At 56.3% G+C, this 17,636-nt stretch overlaps 2 protein-coding genes and 1 long non-coding RNA gene across 7 annotated transcripts in view; 1 reads left to right on the top strand and 2 right to left on the bottom strand.

Moving 5' to 3' along the window:
* Positions 1-2,027: 2,027 nt before the first annotated feature.
* On the bottom strand, positions 2,028-13,596 carry NCKIPSD (NCK interacting protein with SH3 domain). Of its 3 annotated transcripts, XM_058727021.1 has the most exons (14): positions 13,414-13,596; positions 12,685-12,818; positions 9,449-9,558; positions 8,996-9,200; positions 8,718-8,808; positions 8,022-8,512; positions 6,569-6,739; positions 6,332-6,418; positions 6,105-6,243; positions 5,944-6,024; positions 5,665-5,793; positions 5,478-5,570; positions 5,172-5,344; positions 2,028-2,924 (listed from the first exon to the last, which is right to left on the bottom strand). In XM_058727021.1, the coding sequence occupies exons 3-14, from the start codon at positions 9,493-9,495 to the stop codon at positions 2,721-2,723; spliced, it is 1,911 nt and encodes a 636-aa protein (XP_058583004.1). In that variant the 5' UTR covers positions 9,496-9,558; positions 12,685-12,818; positions 13,414-13,596; the 3' UTR covers positions 2,028-2,720. The 3 variants fall into 3 exon arrangements, with proteins under 3 accessions (XP_058583004.1, XP_058583005.1, XP_058583003.1); XM_058727022.1 differs by lacking the exon at positions 12,685-12,818; XM_058727020.1 differs by lacking the exons at positions 12,685-12,818; positions 13,414-13,596 and adding an exon at positions 12,063-12,335.
* LOC131510199 (uncharacterized) lies at positions 12,968-15,854 on the top strand. The gene is made up of 2 exons (XR_009260930.1): positions 12,968-13,104; positions 15,203-15,854. It is a non-coding gene; the product is annotated as an uncharacterized LOC131510199 (long non-coding RNA).
* IP6K2 (inositol hexakisphosphate kinase 2) overlaps positions 14,098-17,636 on the bottom strand; it is a 31,509-nt gene continuing 27,970 nt past the window's right edge. For all 3 annotated transcript variants that reach the window (XM_058727025.1, XM_058727023.1, XM_058727024.1), the window contains 2 exons: positions 15,327-15,502; positions 14,098-14,872 (listed from right to left, as the gene is read on the bottom strand). In XM_058727025.1, the coding sequence (XP_058583008.1) occupies positions 14,372-14,872; positions 15,327-15,502 (677 nt within the window). In that variant the 3' untranslated portion in view covers positions 14,098-14,371. The remainder of the gene's footprint in view (positions 14,873-15,326; positions 15,503-17,636) is intronic.

Below are 17,636 nucleotides of genomic sequence, written 5' to 3'. Positions count from 1 at the left end.
GGTTCGTGGTTCGAGCCCTGCGCTGGGCTCTGTGCTGACAGCTCAGAGCCTGGAGCCTGCTTCGGAATCTGTGTCTCCCTCTCTGGCCCTCCCCTGCTCACACTCTGTCTCACTCTCTCAAAAATAAACATTAAAATATTTCTTTAAAAGAGAGAAAAAAAGAAAACATTGTTTTCAACTACTCAGAGCCTCTGTATCTTTGGGGGACTGAGCAGGCATGTGATCTTTACCCACTCCCTCACTCTGGAGTTGCCTGACGTGTGTGTGCCAGCACCATTAGGTACCCGTTTCTACACTAGAGGTCAGCCCAACCCCCCAGCCCTCATTGCCTCTCAAAATTTCTTGAGTTTTTTCCCTCGGCCCCACCCAAACACCCACCCGAGTGGCTTAGTTGTCTCCCTCTGCCCTTTCTTTTGCTCACCATATCCCACATTTACCATCCTTCCAAGCAGCCAAAGGGGTGTTTTCTCTCAAAGAGTTTCCTTGCTGAGGAACTCTCTGGCTAATCATATTTCCCTCTGTGGTTCTAATTTTGTGTTGTGAGAGCACCATCGGGGTATCTGCTGAGTGGGTCCTGGAGGTCTGCACCCTCTCACAGTCTGTCTGCTGCCAGAGGCCAGTATGTAACTTTGTCACCTGGGGCTCTTGCATCCCTTACAAACACGTGCCAGGGCCTCTTGGACAATCATACAGAAACCGGCAGGGCTTTCTGATCCTCATGCCATGGGGCCCTACTTTGCTCATCATAGGTGCCAACACGGGGACAGATGGCACAGCACAGCCTTGCCCTTCCAGTGTCTGTGTGTGCGCAAAACAGGGAACAGAGCAAGGCATGGGGGCTGTCACAGGACCTGTGCTTTTCACTCAATCACACTATCTCAGGAGGAGAATCATGGTTCTCTCAGCACTCCAGTGAGGAAGAAGTCATGGCTGGAAGTCAGTGTCACTGACTCTGGATGTGAAGGGAAAGGCAGAATGGCTCTGGGATGAAGAGCGACCAGGCTGTGCCACACAGCTTTACTGGGGGGCATTTTGTCAGCCTCTCTTCAGGTCCAGCAGGGGAGCCTGTGCGTTTAACCCGAGTCAGCAGTTAAGGAAGGACATCTCATCAGCCATGAGTGCTTAGTTCCCACATCAGTTCTCATCAGTGCTTAGTTCCCTGTCAAATATTCCTGCCTCAGCTTCCTGAGGACCTGTTTTCAGGGGACCCCACTCCTAGCCCTGACCTCTCTGTGCTTCTTGCTGGATTAGACAGTCCTGTTGAGAAAATAACAGAACAGCCTTCTGCCTTCAGCCCCCCAATGAAAAAGGAAAAGTTATGACTGGAAGTCACAGTATCGGGAACTCTGGACACGTGGAAGGGTCTTATGAGGATCGTCCTGGGTCAAAAACCAAAGGGAACTGATGAAAACCACTTCTGACTGATGTCTGTCTGTGGGTTCCTGACTCTCCTCCCCCCATTTATGGCGAGAACCTTTGTTAACTTGAGAGCCCACAAGGAAAATGAAGTTTTTGCCAAACGGTCCCTAATTCTCCTCCAACAGTAGTGCCAACTAAACCCCACAGCTGTTAAGATACTCTCCTTGCCCTACAGTAATGGCCAAATCTCTGCTGAGGCTGCAAAATGAGGGGCTCTTGTTGGACCCACTGACAAATGAGAAAGGGAACAGAGCTGGACAGGCAGGGAGGGAGGCTGAGGCTGGGGTGGGGCCTGCTTCATTTGAGAGCAGCTATGAAGGAGAGGCTTTCAACAGGGGAGAGAGTCAGCATTCAAAGCAAAGAAAGATGTAAGTGAAATCTGGGAGGGCAGTCGCCTACAAACGGACCACGGAGCACTCGGCTTGGCCCAGAAGCAGGAACTCAGGGAGAGAAGCTGGAACAGGGCTCAAGGAACTTTGATGGACAGACCTATCAGGGACCACCCCCTCCTTACACTGGAGAGATCAGGGCAAGCAAGTGACAAGGTCCTGAGGCCCCAGCGTCCCTGCCCATCCTCTCCCACAACAACCCAGGATCATACAGGGGAGCCTGTTTCTGGATGCCTGTGATTTATTTCCGAAGGTGAGCTGCAGCACACGGGAAAATACACATGGCTTTTCAGTCTACATTTTTACAGAGAAAATATTCTGTCATTGGCTTTCTGAGTGCCATCACCCTATTCTGTGAGGCTCCAGAATAGCTGGCCTGTCTCTAAGATTCTGCTTTAAAGCAGGAGCTTGGCCAAGACCCCTGGGGGTGGGAGCAAGGGAAAGCGACCCCCACGGGGAGCGGGGAGCACAGGAGAAGCACTCACTGCAAAGCTAAGGCAAAGAACAGCTGGCGGAAGGTGGCTCCCCTCACTCCAAAGACATGGCTTGCTGAGGCCCAGGACCCAGACAAGGCAGGACAGGGATGGCGGCTCTAGCCCAGCCCGGAGCAGCAGCGGGACTCTGAGTGTGTGTTTGTGCTGGGGGGGGGAGGGGGCATGCTGAAGAGGCAGCCTACCGGGAGATGGAGGGGCTTTAGCTCACACAGGCCCTCTGCCCCAGCATAGCTCCCAGAGCGTGGTCCCCAATCCCACACTTGGCCCCTGGCACTGGCTCTACTTCAGGTGGGGGCCCTGCTCAGGTCCCTTCCACCACCACCTCCCCCACACCGTCTGTGCAAAACATGCTTAGGGCCAAGCCTCCGCGTCCCCTGCACCCTGACCGGGGCTGCAGGGAAGGGAGGGGAGGAAGGCGCTAGCTGGGGTCCTCGCCCAGCACCGGGAATTCCTTGCACATCTCTCGGACAATCATGCGGTCCATCTGGCCCTGGGGCGAGGCTTCCTCTTCAGTCAGGATGCGGCGCAGTGTGGCCTGCAGGTCGGGCAGCCGGTGGCGGTGCTGCAGGTAGGGTGTGGTGCGGATGACGGCGTGCATCAGGGAGAGGTACTCTACTCGAAGCTGTGGGAGGAGCAGGTGAGCTCAGGGACCCTGGGAGGCACTGCCACTGCCACCAGACAGGAACAGGCTGCCACGTGGACCCCAGGGCTGCGGACCGCCTCACGGCACCGAAGATCAGGGCTGCATCCCCAGCGCCCACAATGTGCCTGCCACATGAACTGGCCTTCAACAGTTGCTGAGTAAGTGAATGAATGGACCATTCCAGACACAGGCGTCCCAGAACGTGGCCAGCCCCCAGGAGTCCTGGCTCAGAGAGGCGGCAAGGGAAAACCGCCAGCTCCATCTTCCCAAAACTGAAGGCTTTCTCATGTTCTTTCTCTGACTAAAGCGCACAGCCGTCCATCTAAATGCACAGGCCAGTAACACAGCTGTCTTCTGTGACACTGCTCTCTCCCCTCTGTCGGCACACCTCGTACCCAACCCACTCCTAGGACCTGGCCACCGTCCTACCTTCCACACGGGCCCAGAGTCCAGCTCTAACACGCCCTCTAGTCTGACACCCCAGCTGCTCCTTTTCCCCACAGACCCCCAATCCACTGACACGATCCCAATGCTTTTCCTCTGTCTGCCCCCCTCACCATCCCTTATTTCCCTCTTTCCCTATGGTTAGAGGACTCAATCCCTTCTCTAGGCAGCACCACCCTGTAACCCCCCAAGCCTGGTCAGACCACAGCACCTGCAAATCACTGCCCAGTGTCTAAGCCCTAGATGGCCACAGAGCTGTGTGCAGGCCTCAGCTTCCTTCCCTACCACAAGCCTCAGACGGACACGCAGCACTGCCTTGGCTCCTGCCACTTTTCTCCGCTATGTTTACACGCCCTTAAGGACCACGGCCCACCTCTTCTAGGCTTTCCAGAGCCCCAAGTGCCTGGACAGCTGGCCTTGTGCTTCATGGAGAAAACAAGCAATCTTTCAGAAAGCCCTTGTCTTCCCCTCGCAGCACCGACATCTCACCTGTCTCTGCCAGAATAAGCTGCCTTGGCTCCCTTTAGGGTGAGGGGTGTCCCTCCACAGCCCTGGGCCCTCCGCCACTGCCTGATCTACTTGACTTCTGTGGTGGCCCACTCTCCTGTCAGCCATTTCTTGATGCTTGCTGGATTATTCCCTCTGGCCCAGACACCTGCACCAGCATCTCCTACCTCTAGAACACTTCCTGATGACTCCACATCTCCCTCAGGCGAACCCCCTCTTTTCTGCTCCCTTCACAGAAGAACTACAGGGGTTGTCTCCATTTACGGCTTCCAATTTCCCCCTCACTCCCCTCCAACTTCAAATTCTCTCTTAAACGTTCCATTCTTTTTCCCTCCACTCCACGGACGCTGCTTGTCAGTCACCTGGGGACTCTGTGGGGGCAATTCCAGTGGCCAATTAGCAGCCTCCGTCTTACTCAGGCTCTTAACTGTGGAGACGGCTCATTTCCCTCCTCCTCCGAACCTTGCTTTGGGCTCCTGCTCTCTCCAGGGTTTCCTCCTGGGCTCCTCCCTACTTGTCCTCACTGTGCCCTGGGCCGAGGCCCGAGCTGCCCTCTGACCCCTCCTCCTCACACTCTAGGTGGTGGCCCTGAAACAGGCTTCCCGTCACACTGGTGCACAGGCAACTCTCCAGTGTGTCTCTCCAGTGTCCCAACTCGGCTCCACTGCCCCTGAATGTGCTCTGTACCTGGCTGTCTAACAGGTATCTTCTCAAACCTGACACGTCAAAATGCAACTCCATTTCCACCCCCCCAAGAGTGTTTCCCCACCTCAGTAATCACACTTCATCCACTTGATTGCTCAACACAAGTCCAGTGGTAAGCCCTGGGACCCACTTCCCATACCCACAAACCTGACCTCTTCCCAGGAGGCCACGGCTGGGCTGCCCTGACAGCTGCGGCTGCTTCCTCACAGACCTCTGCCTCCCCCGGACTCATACAGTCCACACTCCGTTCGGGGTGTCCATCAGGTCACTTCTCCTCTTCTGAGATCAGAAGCTCCTGCTGCAGCCTCTGAGGCCTTGTGTAAATGCCACCTCCTCCCGTCTGACCCCGCTGCCCTCCCCACCCCAGCTCTGTCCAGGAAGTCTGACCCAGATCAGCTCACCGATGCTCCTCTGGGTCTGGGCACACCTGCCATGGCTTACTGAGTGGCCTCCACACTGGCCTGGCTCCAGCTGTGCCCCGTCCCCAGTCTCCGTCAGTGTCCTGTCTCCAGTCCATTTTGTTTCGGTTTCTACACACCTCCCATCCCCACTGCAGCCACCTCTAGGTACCTTGTCTCCGGGAGACAGGTCCGCGATGTGGCGCACGGTGATGTCAATGAGTGCCATCATGTCTGTGTGGTAGAAGATGGCAGCCGTGGCGGGGCTGGCGAACACGTCCTGCAGGAACTTGAGGATGGAGTGTGGCGGCTGCGGCTCATGTTTGAAGATGCGCACGGGGTCATCTAGGAAGCAGGGGGAAGAGAAGAGGGGTCAGGGCTGTCACCGTGGGAGGGCCAGAGCCACTGCAGGGAGTTATTGGGGATCATGGAGTCCCAGGACAGCGAAGCAGCACCACACAGATTCCTGCACCCTCACCTCCTCTGTTCAGGAGCAAGAGAAGCTTCTCGGAGAAGATCTTGACGTTGGAGTGTTTGCTCAGGGCGGTCATGATGACGTTCTGGTCAGGGGCTGAGGAAGGACATGGGTGTCAGTAGATCAGCGCACAGGTACCCAGCCAGAACCCCCAGCTGGTCGGCCACCTCCTGCTGGGCCCCATTCCCACCTGGCAGGTGCAAGTTGAGAGCCAGAAGCAGGTTCATGCAGAGATCGGGCAGCTGTTCTGTGGTGTCCAGGGGCAGCCCATCCTCGACAATGCTCAGCAGGAACTGGGCGAAGGGTGTGCCCAGGTGCTCTGGGAGAGGGGTGCACGGAGTCAGCCCTCCCCGTCTGTGCACACCACCCAGCCCCCTGGGTCTCCGTCAGCTCTGGGGACACCCGATCCCTGTCAGGTACGTGCAGTGGGGCTCCCAGCGGTCAGCTGGTCGGTGACCTGCTCACTTACCATAGTGCGCATATGGCACTGCCTCCCCCATGGAGAAGACCATGGCCAGGATGAGGGCGGAGTAACAGAGTTTCTGGTGATCTGGGGGGCAAGGCAGGCGGTGAGAGCCCCTACAGATGGTGGGAACCCCCCACACAGCAGGAAGCTCCCCCTCGCCTCACCCTGCGTGTCTGTCTGCATGTCCCGTGCCAGCTCCACAGGCAGCACAGACGACACGAGTGTGGAGATGATGGCTGCATCCAGGCTGCACATGGCGCCAAAGCACTTGAGGAGCAGCAGCCGCAGGGAGACCCGGTGCTCCTGGCAGGAGACCCTGTGCACTCAGTGCCCGGAACCCCCACCTCTACCCGGGTGCCTCCACGCCCCCGCCCCTCTGTCTTGCACACACCATTTGGTAGTAGGCCACCAAGGCCAGGACAGACTCGAACTCATTTCTCTTGCACATTTTCTTGCAAACTTCGGGGTCTGCATCCGTCTGTGGAGAGGAGGAAGCATGACACAATCAGTCAGTTGTGAGCCATGTGGCCACACACAAGCGAGCTGAGTACACGCAGGGGAGGCTCCTGAGCACTGGAGGGGACAGTGCAGGGTCGGGGGGAGACACCCGTGGGCCCCCACCCCGCACCAGAATATGGAGCAGCTCCTCCAGGTAGCAGCGGATGACCCCTTCATCCTCGTACAGGGCCCAGCTGCGCTGCTGGGCATCGTCCTTGCGCCGAGCCAGGTCTGCAAAGATCACCTCCAGCCGCTGCTGGTCATGGCAGACTTGCCCTGAGGGCAGGGCAGTGCTCAGGTCCTGGGGGGGAGAGAGGAATGGCTCAGCACATTCCTTGTCCCTCACCTTCTCCAGGAAGCCCCCAAGGTTTAGAAGTCAACCCAGACCCTGAGAATGTCACAGGCGTGAGTTCCAGGCCGACAACAGGAAAGGGTTCCCAGCCTCATCTCTCAGGGCTGCTCCTAGTCAGTGTCCTCCCAGAACCTGTGAGGGGACCAGCCCCTGGTTCTCTTCCTTCCTCCCCTCTGCCCCACCTCGAGCTCCCACTAAGGACCCTGCTCCTGTGGCCCACACCTCAACATCAAAGCTCCCAAGGGCACCAGCCCAGTTCTACACCCCCTCTGCAAGCAAGTCCACTGCCCCAGTCTTGATAACCTGCTGGGCCCAGATTCTGCTTGAGACACATCTGTGGGTGCCTTCCAACAACCTGCCGCTCATCCCAGCCCTGTAGAAACATCTTCCTCGAGGAAGGCCACCGACTGTATCACTGCCTGAGTGTGACTGAGATGCTACCCTCCGAATCCACATGAAGTGGCACCAGGCCTTGTCATCTCCCCACCTCCCCCGTCTCCCCCAAATGCTTCCAGCCTGGCAGCACCCACCGTACTCAACACAGACAAGTCCACTGACCTGCTGCTCCCTCCACCCCACACCAGAGCTGCTAGGTCATGGGGCCCTAAGGAGGGACCTTGGGCCCATCTAGTCCCCATATGGAGATGGCTCGTCGCCCTCCAATCCTGCTTCCTGACCAGTGCCCCAACCCTGGCAAAAGATCCCACCCACCCTACAATGCCCACGCACCTGACTCACACCTGAGTCAGTACTGAGGCCTCTGTCACAGCTCTCAAAGCACCCACTCCTTTCCACTGCCAAGGCCAGCGAGGTACTGCCTTCTCTCATGCTCTATGTCCACTCCTGCCCTGCAGCCAGAGATGACTCTTGCCCACCTGCATCTGGTCTCATCTATCACCTGCCCCGGGTCTCACCTCTCCCACACCACCTGTTCCCTCACTCCCTGTGTTACAGCCATGCTGGCCTTGTTCCACCTCCTCCTGCGAGCCAAGCTCGGTCCTGCCTCATGGCCTTGGTCCAGGCTGAGCCTCTGCCTGGAATGCTCTTCCTCCCTTTCTCCTCCAAGGATCAGCTCAAATGTCCCCAGCACCCAGCACAATGAAGGCCAGGCTAGAGCTCAATAAACACCTGTCGAGTCAAGGCTGGACACAAGCATGAGAGTGGGAATGGGGCAGGGGAGGCAGGGCGGCCCGAGGATGGGGAGGCCCCTGGCCCTGCCGCCCACCCTCACCTTGCCCTCTACCAGCGAGAGGAGGACCTGCTCCATGATAGGCGAGCTGGCCGGCACAGAGGCCTGGATGTGACCCACCACGACGCCAATGGCCACACGGCATAGCTCGTGGCTCAGGCCGGTGTTTCTCCGCACGAGCTCCATCAGCTCTGCCCCGATGGTCTTGGGCACAGCAGTCTCGGCCACCACCTTCTCCTCTGTGGTCCCCAGGTTCAGCGCACCCAGGGCCTCCAGCTCATCAGGGGCTGAGGTTGTATCAACTGCCACCTCCTCTGTAGGGGGCTCAGGGGCTGGCACCTTGGAGGGAGGGGGCTGAGCTTGGGACACAGTGGTGTGAGTGCCTCGGCGGGGCACAGGTGGGGGCGTGGGTGAGCAGCTGGGGCCCAGCTCAGACGAGCTAGAGCCGGTACAGAGCGTGTCAAGGGAGGTGCTGCTGACTGAGGAGCCGCTGGACACAGAACTGCCCCCGGAGGGCGTGGTGTTGCGGCCGCCTGTGGGCAGAGAGCGGATGCTGTGCTGGGACAGCCCCCTGGGTCCCCTACCCCTCCAGGCCCTGAGCCCCGCCCTCCCAACACAGGGCCTGGTTTCTCTGCTAGACCCACCCCTCCAAGCCCAGAGCCCCCAACTTCCTGACACAGGCAAAGCAATCATTCCACCACAGGGTGCTTCCCCAATTGCCCCAATCCCGCCTCTCACCACTGCCTGAGGCCATCAGGGCCTCGCGGTCTCGGCGCTTCACAGGTGGAGGTGGCGTGGCAGGTGCTGCTCGGCGAGGCTGTGGTGGGATCTGAGAGGACAGAAGCGGGACCTGGAAGGACACGCTGCCATCTGGGGTACCGGCCTGGCTTAGGCCCTGAGCTCTTGGCACGGGCGGGCTACGGCTCTGCATCACTGACCCGACTGGACCCTTGGAACCTCTGGACCAAGCCTAAGCTCCACCCACCTCCCTCCGCCAGGATGTCCTCCCCACATACCTGGTAGAGGCCTCCGTCCGCCCCGAGATACTCGGAACTAGGGAGGCTGTGCTGCCGCTCAAACCCAGCTCGACACGTCCCATTGGGCTGCCTGGCAGCAGCAGCGTCCAGATGGTGGTCACTGGTGGATGGGGTCATAGCTGCAGGGCTGGAGGCTGAGGGGCCTCTGCGGGACAGAGTCTCTTTCCGGTGGTGGATCAGCTTCCTGATGGAGGGACAGGGAGCTTACTGGGCGAGTTACCTTAAACTCCCAAAGTCCTTACATGCTCCCCATGGGTCCTGGGCCCTCCAAAGCTCGGGCTCCTGCCAACTCCCTCATGCCCCACCCTACTCTGCATTACCCCAGCTCTGCCTTACACACAACCCCAGTATCCACTGAAGGAACCCCACCCAACTGTGCTCATTAGGATAATGGGGTGGAGGCGGTGCCCTCTTCCCCTCACCCACACTCACTGAAGGACTCCACGCTGCTCCAGGCTGTACTTGCCACCATCCCGCATGGCTGCATTGTGCACAGCCTCAATGGCCCGGTCAATGGCTTGGAGGACATCTTGCTCCAGGCCCTGGGGGGGAGGGCAAGGATGGGCAGTTAGACCTGGGGGCCAAGTGAGGGTACTGCGCCCAGACCCAGCCCGGGATGCAACTGGGGCAGACAGAGGACCATTATAGCTAAAGACTGGAATGGTAGACATGAACACAGAAGGTGAACCAGAATATCAAATAAGGTTCTCAAACGGTGTCACTCAGGGAGCTGGGGCATGAGGTGGCCTCATGCCGCTGCTTTACATCCTGGGGCCCCACTCAGGCCCCACAGTGAGGCTCTCAGCTGGCTCTGAAAATCACGGGTCCAGGGCAAAAACAGCCCAGGGCCCCCCAGCTTGAGGCCAGCAGGACACACCTAGTCTCTCCCCAGGTTTGGCTCAGAGCCCAGGCTGAAATGCCAAGCAGGGAGCCTCTAGTGTCTGGAACCCTTAACAAATCACTCTGGATCTTGTTGATCCTTCGCAAAACCAAGGTCACACTCCAGAATAGCCCTGTCCTCATAGAGCCTTCTGCAGGCCCTGGGATGGGCCTGAGGGACCAGCTGGGGATGGGCCAAAGGGATCTCCTCTCTCCACCCCTGCTTCTAGCCCTCATCCCCCTCAGCTGTTCCAAAGAATCTTCCAGACCTGCCCTGGGAAGCGGCAGTTCTGTTTGTGGCAAAGGACGGACATGGGAGAGGGGCCTGGCCCCTGTCCCAGATTCCGTGCTGCAGACCCAGCAACTCAGGGGTCCAATCTACCCAGCCTGCCTGGCATGGTGTGAAGAGTAAGGGGTGGCAGCTGTGGGACCAGCCACTTTCACCCCTTCCCTGTCCACGATGGTCCATCAGGCTGCATGGAAGTCTCAGAACTGAGGTGACGACACTCCAGAGAGGGTCTAAGGAGCTTCCCTGAGGGGGACAGACAGACGGATGCAGAGGTCAGCAAAGCCCTCCAGGTACCATGGGGTGTGCCAGAATGCAGAGAGACAGCAGACAGAAAGGGGAACAGAAAAAGAAATACATACACATAGAAAATAAGGAAGAGATAGAAAGAGAGAGAGGGAGGGAGGGAGAGAGAGCGAGACAGGCAGAGGGAGACAACGCAGAAAGAAATTGAAAGCTGGAGACAGAGAAAGGGAGAGTCATAATGACAGACAGCGTTAGGGAGACTGAGGCAGAGGGAGGTATGCAGAAAGAAACTATGAGAGAAACCGTGGCCTCTCTGCCGTCCCCAAACACCAAGCCCCACTGGCCCTGGAGAGGAGCCTCACAGGCTCTTCGAAAAGAGGCCTCCAACAAGCCCCCAGCCCCAGAGAGGCTGGGTCTGACACATTCACGATAGAGCTGGCAGCCTCTGTGTCCATGGCCCCACTCATACCCCAGGCACTCCTAGATGGAAACAAGCTGAGGGTCCAGGGCCCATCCCCTCTGGCAAGACCAGATGACATCTCCAAATTTATCCTGTTATTTCTGTCCTGAACCAGGCTGGGACAGGATGTTTCCAAAAGGATAAGGACTAGGATGGGGCGGGGGTGTCTGGCACAGGCCAGGCCTGGAGGCTCCAGGCCCTCCTTTCCCCTGAGGTCAGAATAGACCAGCTAGAGACATTGCACCCCAGCCCCCACAGCAGGACTATTCTTGGGGAAACAGGAACTGGAGACGCAGCCTCCACTGGAAGGAAATAGGGTCATAGTCAGACCAGGGGAAGCCATGAAGAGATCTCACTTCCTTACAATGGGAGCAGCCCCCACCCCAGGCTGGGGACACAGAGGGATGGAGCTTTTCACTTTCAGAGAAAATTAGTCTGTTAAGTCAGGGCCTGAACGTGGCTTGTAATGGAGGGGTGGGGGTGGGGAGAGTAGTGCTAGGGAGTGTCAGCAAGGGCTGAGATCTTTGGTTCCAAGAGGGTTGGGGTCAGTCTGAAGAAGAGCTTAGGGGTGGCTGAGTACAGGAGGGTGAAAGACACTCAGGTCCCAACCTTAGTGGGTCATCTAGGAGATACAAGTATCATCTAGGCTCCAGGGCCTCAGTGGGGAAGTGAGGATGGAGGGCAGTGGGGAAACAGGTGGTGTCCAGGGTGGCCTGGGGTCTTAGTGGTGGAGGCAGTGGCTCCAGTTGGGGGTCTGAGGGTAGGATCCAGGGGATCCAGTGAAAGGGCCAATTACAAATCTGGGATCTCAGGGATCTGAGGAACTGGTCAGAATTCAGTGGTACTGGATTCTCAGAACTGAGTCTTGAATTCTACTTAGATGGGGGTTCAGATAATGAGTCTCAATGGGTCTGGGATCCAAGGAGTCTCAGTCCCAGAGTTAGGCTTGCAGGTCCGGAGTCCTCAGAGTTGGCTGTCAAGGGCTTGGCCTTTTCTGGGAGTGCGGGCTCCTGGGGTCCCAGTTCTCGTGGGTCTGGGGTCTCAGGGTCAGGTGCTCAAACTCCCTATCTGCGGGAAGTTTTGGCGGGCCTGGAGCTCCGGGGTCGGTCCCGAGAGCCTGCGATGGGGCCCAGTCTAAGGACCGGTGAGGCCGGGCTGGGGAGGGGCACACTCACCTGCAGGCGGCGCAGGTAGGCGGGCGGCACGTAGCCCGTCTCGCCACTGCGCGCCCGCGCCGCCAGCCACCAGTGCGCGCTGCTGCGCTCCAGCACCAGGAAGGTCTCGCCTGCGGCGAACGCCAGCGCGTTGGGCTCCGCCGAGCGGAACGCGTAGAGCGCGCGATACATGGGGCCGGGCCGGGCCGCGCCGGGGCAGTGGAGGTGGCGGGGGCTGCGGAACCAGGACGGCAGGCCCGGAGAACCGCGATCGCCCCGCCCCGCCCCGTGACACACGACGCGTGCGCGCGCCCGCCCGCCCGCCAGCCGCAGCCCCACCTCCGGAGGGGGGCAGCCCGCGCGGATCGCGGCGCCCCCTGGCGGCTCCAAGCGGCGCGACCCGGTGCTGCTCGAGTCCACCTCCAGTCGGCCTCCAGTCCGGTCCCGGTACCTCCGACTCCGAGACCACACACCCCTACCCCCGACCACTGGCTCCGCACCCTCCCGGGCGCCCCACCCCAGAGTCTCCGTCCTGGCCCTCCACTCAAACCCGGTGTGCGGCCGTCCTTCCTCCTTTGGCAGAGCCTGTGTCCTACGCTCTAGTCGCATGCGTCCCTGCCATCCCGGGGGAGTGGGTCCTGACCTACTAACAGTAGGGACGGCGACTCCGCGAGCGTAGTCCCATTGTTGGATCTCGCTGATTCGACACTTGGAGGCGCCTGTGGGGGGTCCGTCTCCTTGGTGTCCCAGGCCTCATGACCCCTCTCTGAGGAGTCCCTACTCCAGCCACACCGAAACCAGGTCGGCCATTCCCCAGTCCCAATTTCTCACGTCCTGGATGCCCCCCCCGCCCCCCCCCCCCACTCCTTTCAATAGCTTCTCTCTACCCCTCTAATGTGGGTCTTTCCATAGGGTTTCCTCTGCCTGGGACCTAATTCCCTCCCTCACAGCATAAGGTCATTACTCTCCCAGTCGCTGTCATATTGCTCTATTGTCTTTATAGGACTTACAACTCCAAACCATCTTATGTCTGATGCGCCCATCTGAGCAGATAGAAGAGCTGGTAAGGGTGGGGAGGGGGGTGCTAGGTACCCTTAAGAGCTGGTTTGACCCTGCACACCTCCAATTAGCCTGGACTGGTCCTTAATGTCCTGAGGGAGGGAGGGACCCAGGGGAGAGGCCCTAAGGGTCCTGGGGGCCTCCCATTCCTGTCCAGCCACATTTCCCACCAGAAGCCTGGGCCCAGGGTGTAGCGGGTATGGGCACAGCGAGGCCAGTACATGCAGTTGGCATTGGGGGACATAGTACACAGAGGCACAGTGGGCCTCAGAAAGGAGTGTGGGGCTGATAGAACTGGACATCAAGACCCTACCTTCTTGGCACTGGGTCTGCCCTTCTCCCTGGTGTCTGGTTCTGCAGTTCAAGACCTCCTGCCACACCTCCCAGTAACCCTCCTAGCACAGAAGTAGCTCTCTTCGGGGCCGCCCTGGCTACAGCTGCTTAGGAGAGGAGATTGGCATAGTTGTGGGTTGCAGTGGTGACAAGTGGTTTGGTTAAGAGGACCCCCCTGCCTGGAACACCCTTTCTCAATGACCCCCACCCCCTCATCCTGCTGGGACCTTTTACCATGGAGTCCACCATCGCCAAAAGACCAGAGCCTGGCAGCTACCTGAGGCCTTGGTTTGGCTCCAGGACATCTGACATCACAATGACCAGCCAATTAGCTGCTGCCAGTGGTCCAGGAGATGGATCCAAGGTCTGGCACACCTGCTGCCCAACTTTGGCTTAAGTTGCATGGAGGACAGGAAAAGAACTGTATCAAGGGTCACGTAGTTCTTAGGGGATGCTGGGACACTAGGCCAGCACAGACCCAAAAGGAACCTAAGGTTATATGTGTGGAGGTCCTCTTTGGGTGACCTCAGGGTCCGTGAGGTGGGGGCAGTGGCAAGGAGAATATTCCTGGGCTAGGGTGGAGGACACAGCACGTGTCAGGATTCTGAGGGCTGGGATGGGGTCTGGCTGTCTGCCCCTAGTTAAGAACGACAGCAGCACTGTGTACAATTAACAAAAAGATTTGTATTAGAACATTTACACTCAGGGAAGAAAGAGGTATCTGCATCATCAAATGTGGAATGTTGAAGAAATAGTTAAAATAAATAAAAGACTCCGAACGCGATTGGGGCTGGCTCAGGCTGGGACTCACAGAGGCCTCTGCATATCAGCTCCAGGCTGCAGGGGCCAACGCCTGGCCATACTGGCCTCCTCCCCGACGCAGCACAGCTGTGCCTGGGACACAGAGAGTCTCTCAGGTGCTGGTGCAGCCAGCAAACTCACTCCCCACTTTCCTCGCTTATCTCTGTGACAATGTCTATGAGGCTCTGGAGCCCGAAGATATAGCCAGCATCCTGGCCCTCATGTACCACGCTGTCCTCGCCATACAGCCTGCAGGTGGTGTGTGCAAAGTCGATCATGCGCACGTCCACTGAGCTGGTGCCGATGGGCTTGAAGGCATAGGCACCTGCAGACTCGTCAGCTGACTCCTCAGACAGGTCCTCCAAGTCCTCAGCATCTGAGTCCAGGGCCACCTCAGGCCATTCTTTGCCATCATAGATGACCAATAGGGAGCTTGAGTAGAAGCGGTAGGACTCCTGTCGCTCCAAAATGGCTTTGAGCTCAGCCAGCTTCTTAAGCACAGGGCCCAGGAGTTCACGGCGCAGATACCGACCATTGTGGAAAAATTGGAAAAGTGCCTCCTTGAAGCCCTGCACTGACAGCTTTCGTCCGTGGTACTTGTTCATGAACATAAGCTGCCCACTCCCTGCCTGGTACACCTGTGGGAAGAGACCAGCAGGTTAGGTGCTGACAGCTGTCTCAGAGCCTGGACCCTGGGGAACAGCAGCAATAGGACACCCCTGGATCAGATCCTTTAACCTGTTAAGTACACCAGTCATACAAGGCAATACCCTTTCTGATCTACCACCACTCAGGATGCAGCCCTCTGACCTGGTTCTGTCCTCAGACCCCTGCTTAGCATATCAGTTGGTGGAGAGGGCCTAACCATCTTGCCTTCATTCCCACTCCTGTCCAGAGACTCTGGACTCAGTCAACCAGCTCAGCCCCAGACAGTTCACCAGGCATGCATGCTTTTTTTTCCTAACCAGAAAGCAACAGACTCACTCAGCCATGCTGAAATCTTGAGAAAACAGCAGGACTATGCCCACGGTGGAGAGTAGAAGCTACTGGATGCCCTAGCCAGCCCGTGGTATGCACCAGCACTCCCCTCACCTGCATGCCACACACACGGACACCGATGACCGCAGATGTGCTCTGCTGGCACTTGCGGATCTGGTTGGCTGCCTTCTCCTCGGAAGCATCATCACCATGCTGGCGGGTACCCATCTTGAGGTCCAGGACACAAGGCACCTCATAGCGGGAAGTCAGATTTTCCAGTAAGATGAATTCTGAGTGGTTAAGGACAATCCTCCCTCTAAAGAAAAGGTGCTGCTGCATGGGGGCTTTGCCACTCCAGGGCACAATGCCTGCACACAGTGCCTCAGAAAAGCCCAGGTCCACAGAAGGCCCCATCAGTCCTGCTATCCCCCATGTAGGGAGCCCAAGGCTGACTAGAGGGCTAAAATCGAAGAACTGAATTCTTGTCAGGGAACTGGCATGAGGACCGCCTGCATCCGCACTCAATATAGGCCTGGGCGACACACATATGGCACTGCCACAACTCAACAAGGTATGGGAACAGGGTTTCACACTGTCCTAAGTTTCAAACAGAACATCAAATAAATAAATCCCATAACCTTCTATGTGAACTGGAAATATCTGCATAAACTCATGAAAAATTTTCTCTTTAAAATAAATGCGGGGGCGCCTGGGTGGCTCAGTTGAGCATCTGACTTCACGTCACGATTGCACAGCTTGTGAGTTCGAGCCCTGCATCAGGCTCTGTGCTGACAGCTCAGAGCCTGGAGCCTGCTTCGGATTCTGTGTCTCCCTCTCTCTCTGCCCCTAACCCACTTGCGTTCTGTCTCTGTCTCTCTCAAGGGTGAATAAACATTTAAAAAACCTTTTTTTTTAATAAAAGTGTATTTCCCAGCTGTGTGGCACTGAAAAGGTCTAGAAACAATGACCAGATAGTTGTGTGAGCACCCTTAGTGTCCAGACCAGTTTTCCTAGGGCAGGGATTGGTGAACTATGGCTACTTGTACAGCCTATGAACTAGAAATCGTTCTTAAAATTTTAAGTTGTCAAAAAATATACATAATACTTCATGACACATGGAAAATTAAATGATATGCAAATCTTGGTGATCATAAACAGTTTCATTGGGGTATAGTCATGCTCATTTATTTACATGATTATCTATGACTACTTTCAAGCTACAGTGGCAGAGGTGTGGCAGAGGGTACAGCCTGTGAAGCCAGAAACATTTACTACCTGGCCCTCTACTGAGCAGGTTTGTAACTCCTGCCTCAGAGGAATGACTGAACTTACATCTAGAGCAGGAAATATACATGACCCTGGGCCATCTTTTCATACCAGAAAGTAAGAGAGTTGTCACAGACTACTATGTGTCAGAAGGACTCGAGAGCCTATTTTAAAGTACTAAAAAAAAATTTTTTTTAAATGTTTATTTTTGAGAGACAGAGAGAGACAGAGCATGAGTAGGGGAGGGGCAGAGAGAGAGGGAGACACAGAATCCAAAGCAGGCTCCAGGCTCTGAGCTGTCAGCACAGAGCCTGACGCGGGGGTTGAACTCTCCAGCCATGAGATCATGACCTGAGCCGAAGTTGGACGCTTAACCAACTGAGCCACCCAGGCGCTTCTCAAGAGCCTATTTTAAAAGGCAAAACAAAACATGGAAGAATCTGTGCATCAGTAAAGATAAAACTGCAACGGACTAAAACCACATCAAATATGTCTAAATTCATAGGTTCATAATAAGGCCGAAAAACCCACTGGCATTTTGAATGGATGTTAAAAAACCCACCCATTATTCCAAATAGTCAGTAAATAATGTACCTTTCCTATATAAACTATACCTCAGTATAAGCATATAATTGATGAGAATAAGTTTATCTTTACAGATTCCAGCTAAGAAGGAATGACAAAATTAGAAAAGTGCCTAATGAAAAAATGGACCTAAGGCAATGGCAACACAGGCAAGACAGACAAATACTGCACTTCCTGATGGCCACTACCATTTCCAAGGGATCCTAGCTCCCACCTACCCCAAAACTGAACCTAAATCTGACCAAGCCTCTAGATCAAATTATCAAAACCTAATGGAAACAAAGAGAAAAGAGTAACATGTAAAAGACCACAGGGATGTAATCAGTAAAATTCAGATGGTGGGAAAGTTTAGAAGACCTAGTTTCTTTGACAAGAAATTTCCAAGATGAAAAAATAAAAAGGGTATTTAAAAAGACTTAAACATTTCAACCAAAAATGTGTGGACTTCACTTGGCTCTCCATTCAAACCAACCGTCAGTAAAAACATATTTATGAGACAATTAGGAAAATGTGGACACAAACTAGATACTTGACAATAAGGCACTACTGTCCAGTTTTAAGGAGCTCACATCT

The sequence above is a fragment of the Neofelis nebulosa genome, chromosome 4, assembly GCF_028018385.1.
Source record: "Neofelis nebulosa isolate mNeoNeb1 chromosome 4, mNeoNeb1.pri, whole genome shotgun sequence".
Lineage (NCBI taxonomy): Eukaryota > Metazoa > Chordata > Mammalia > Carnivora > Felidae > Neofelis > Neofelis nebulosa.
The sequence above is the reverse complement of the archived record's forward strand: the minus strand, read 5'-3'. Positions and strand labels throughout refer to the sequence as shown.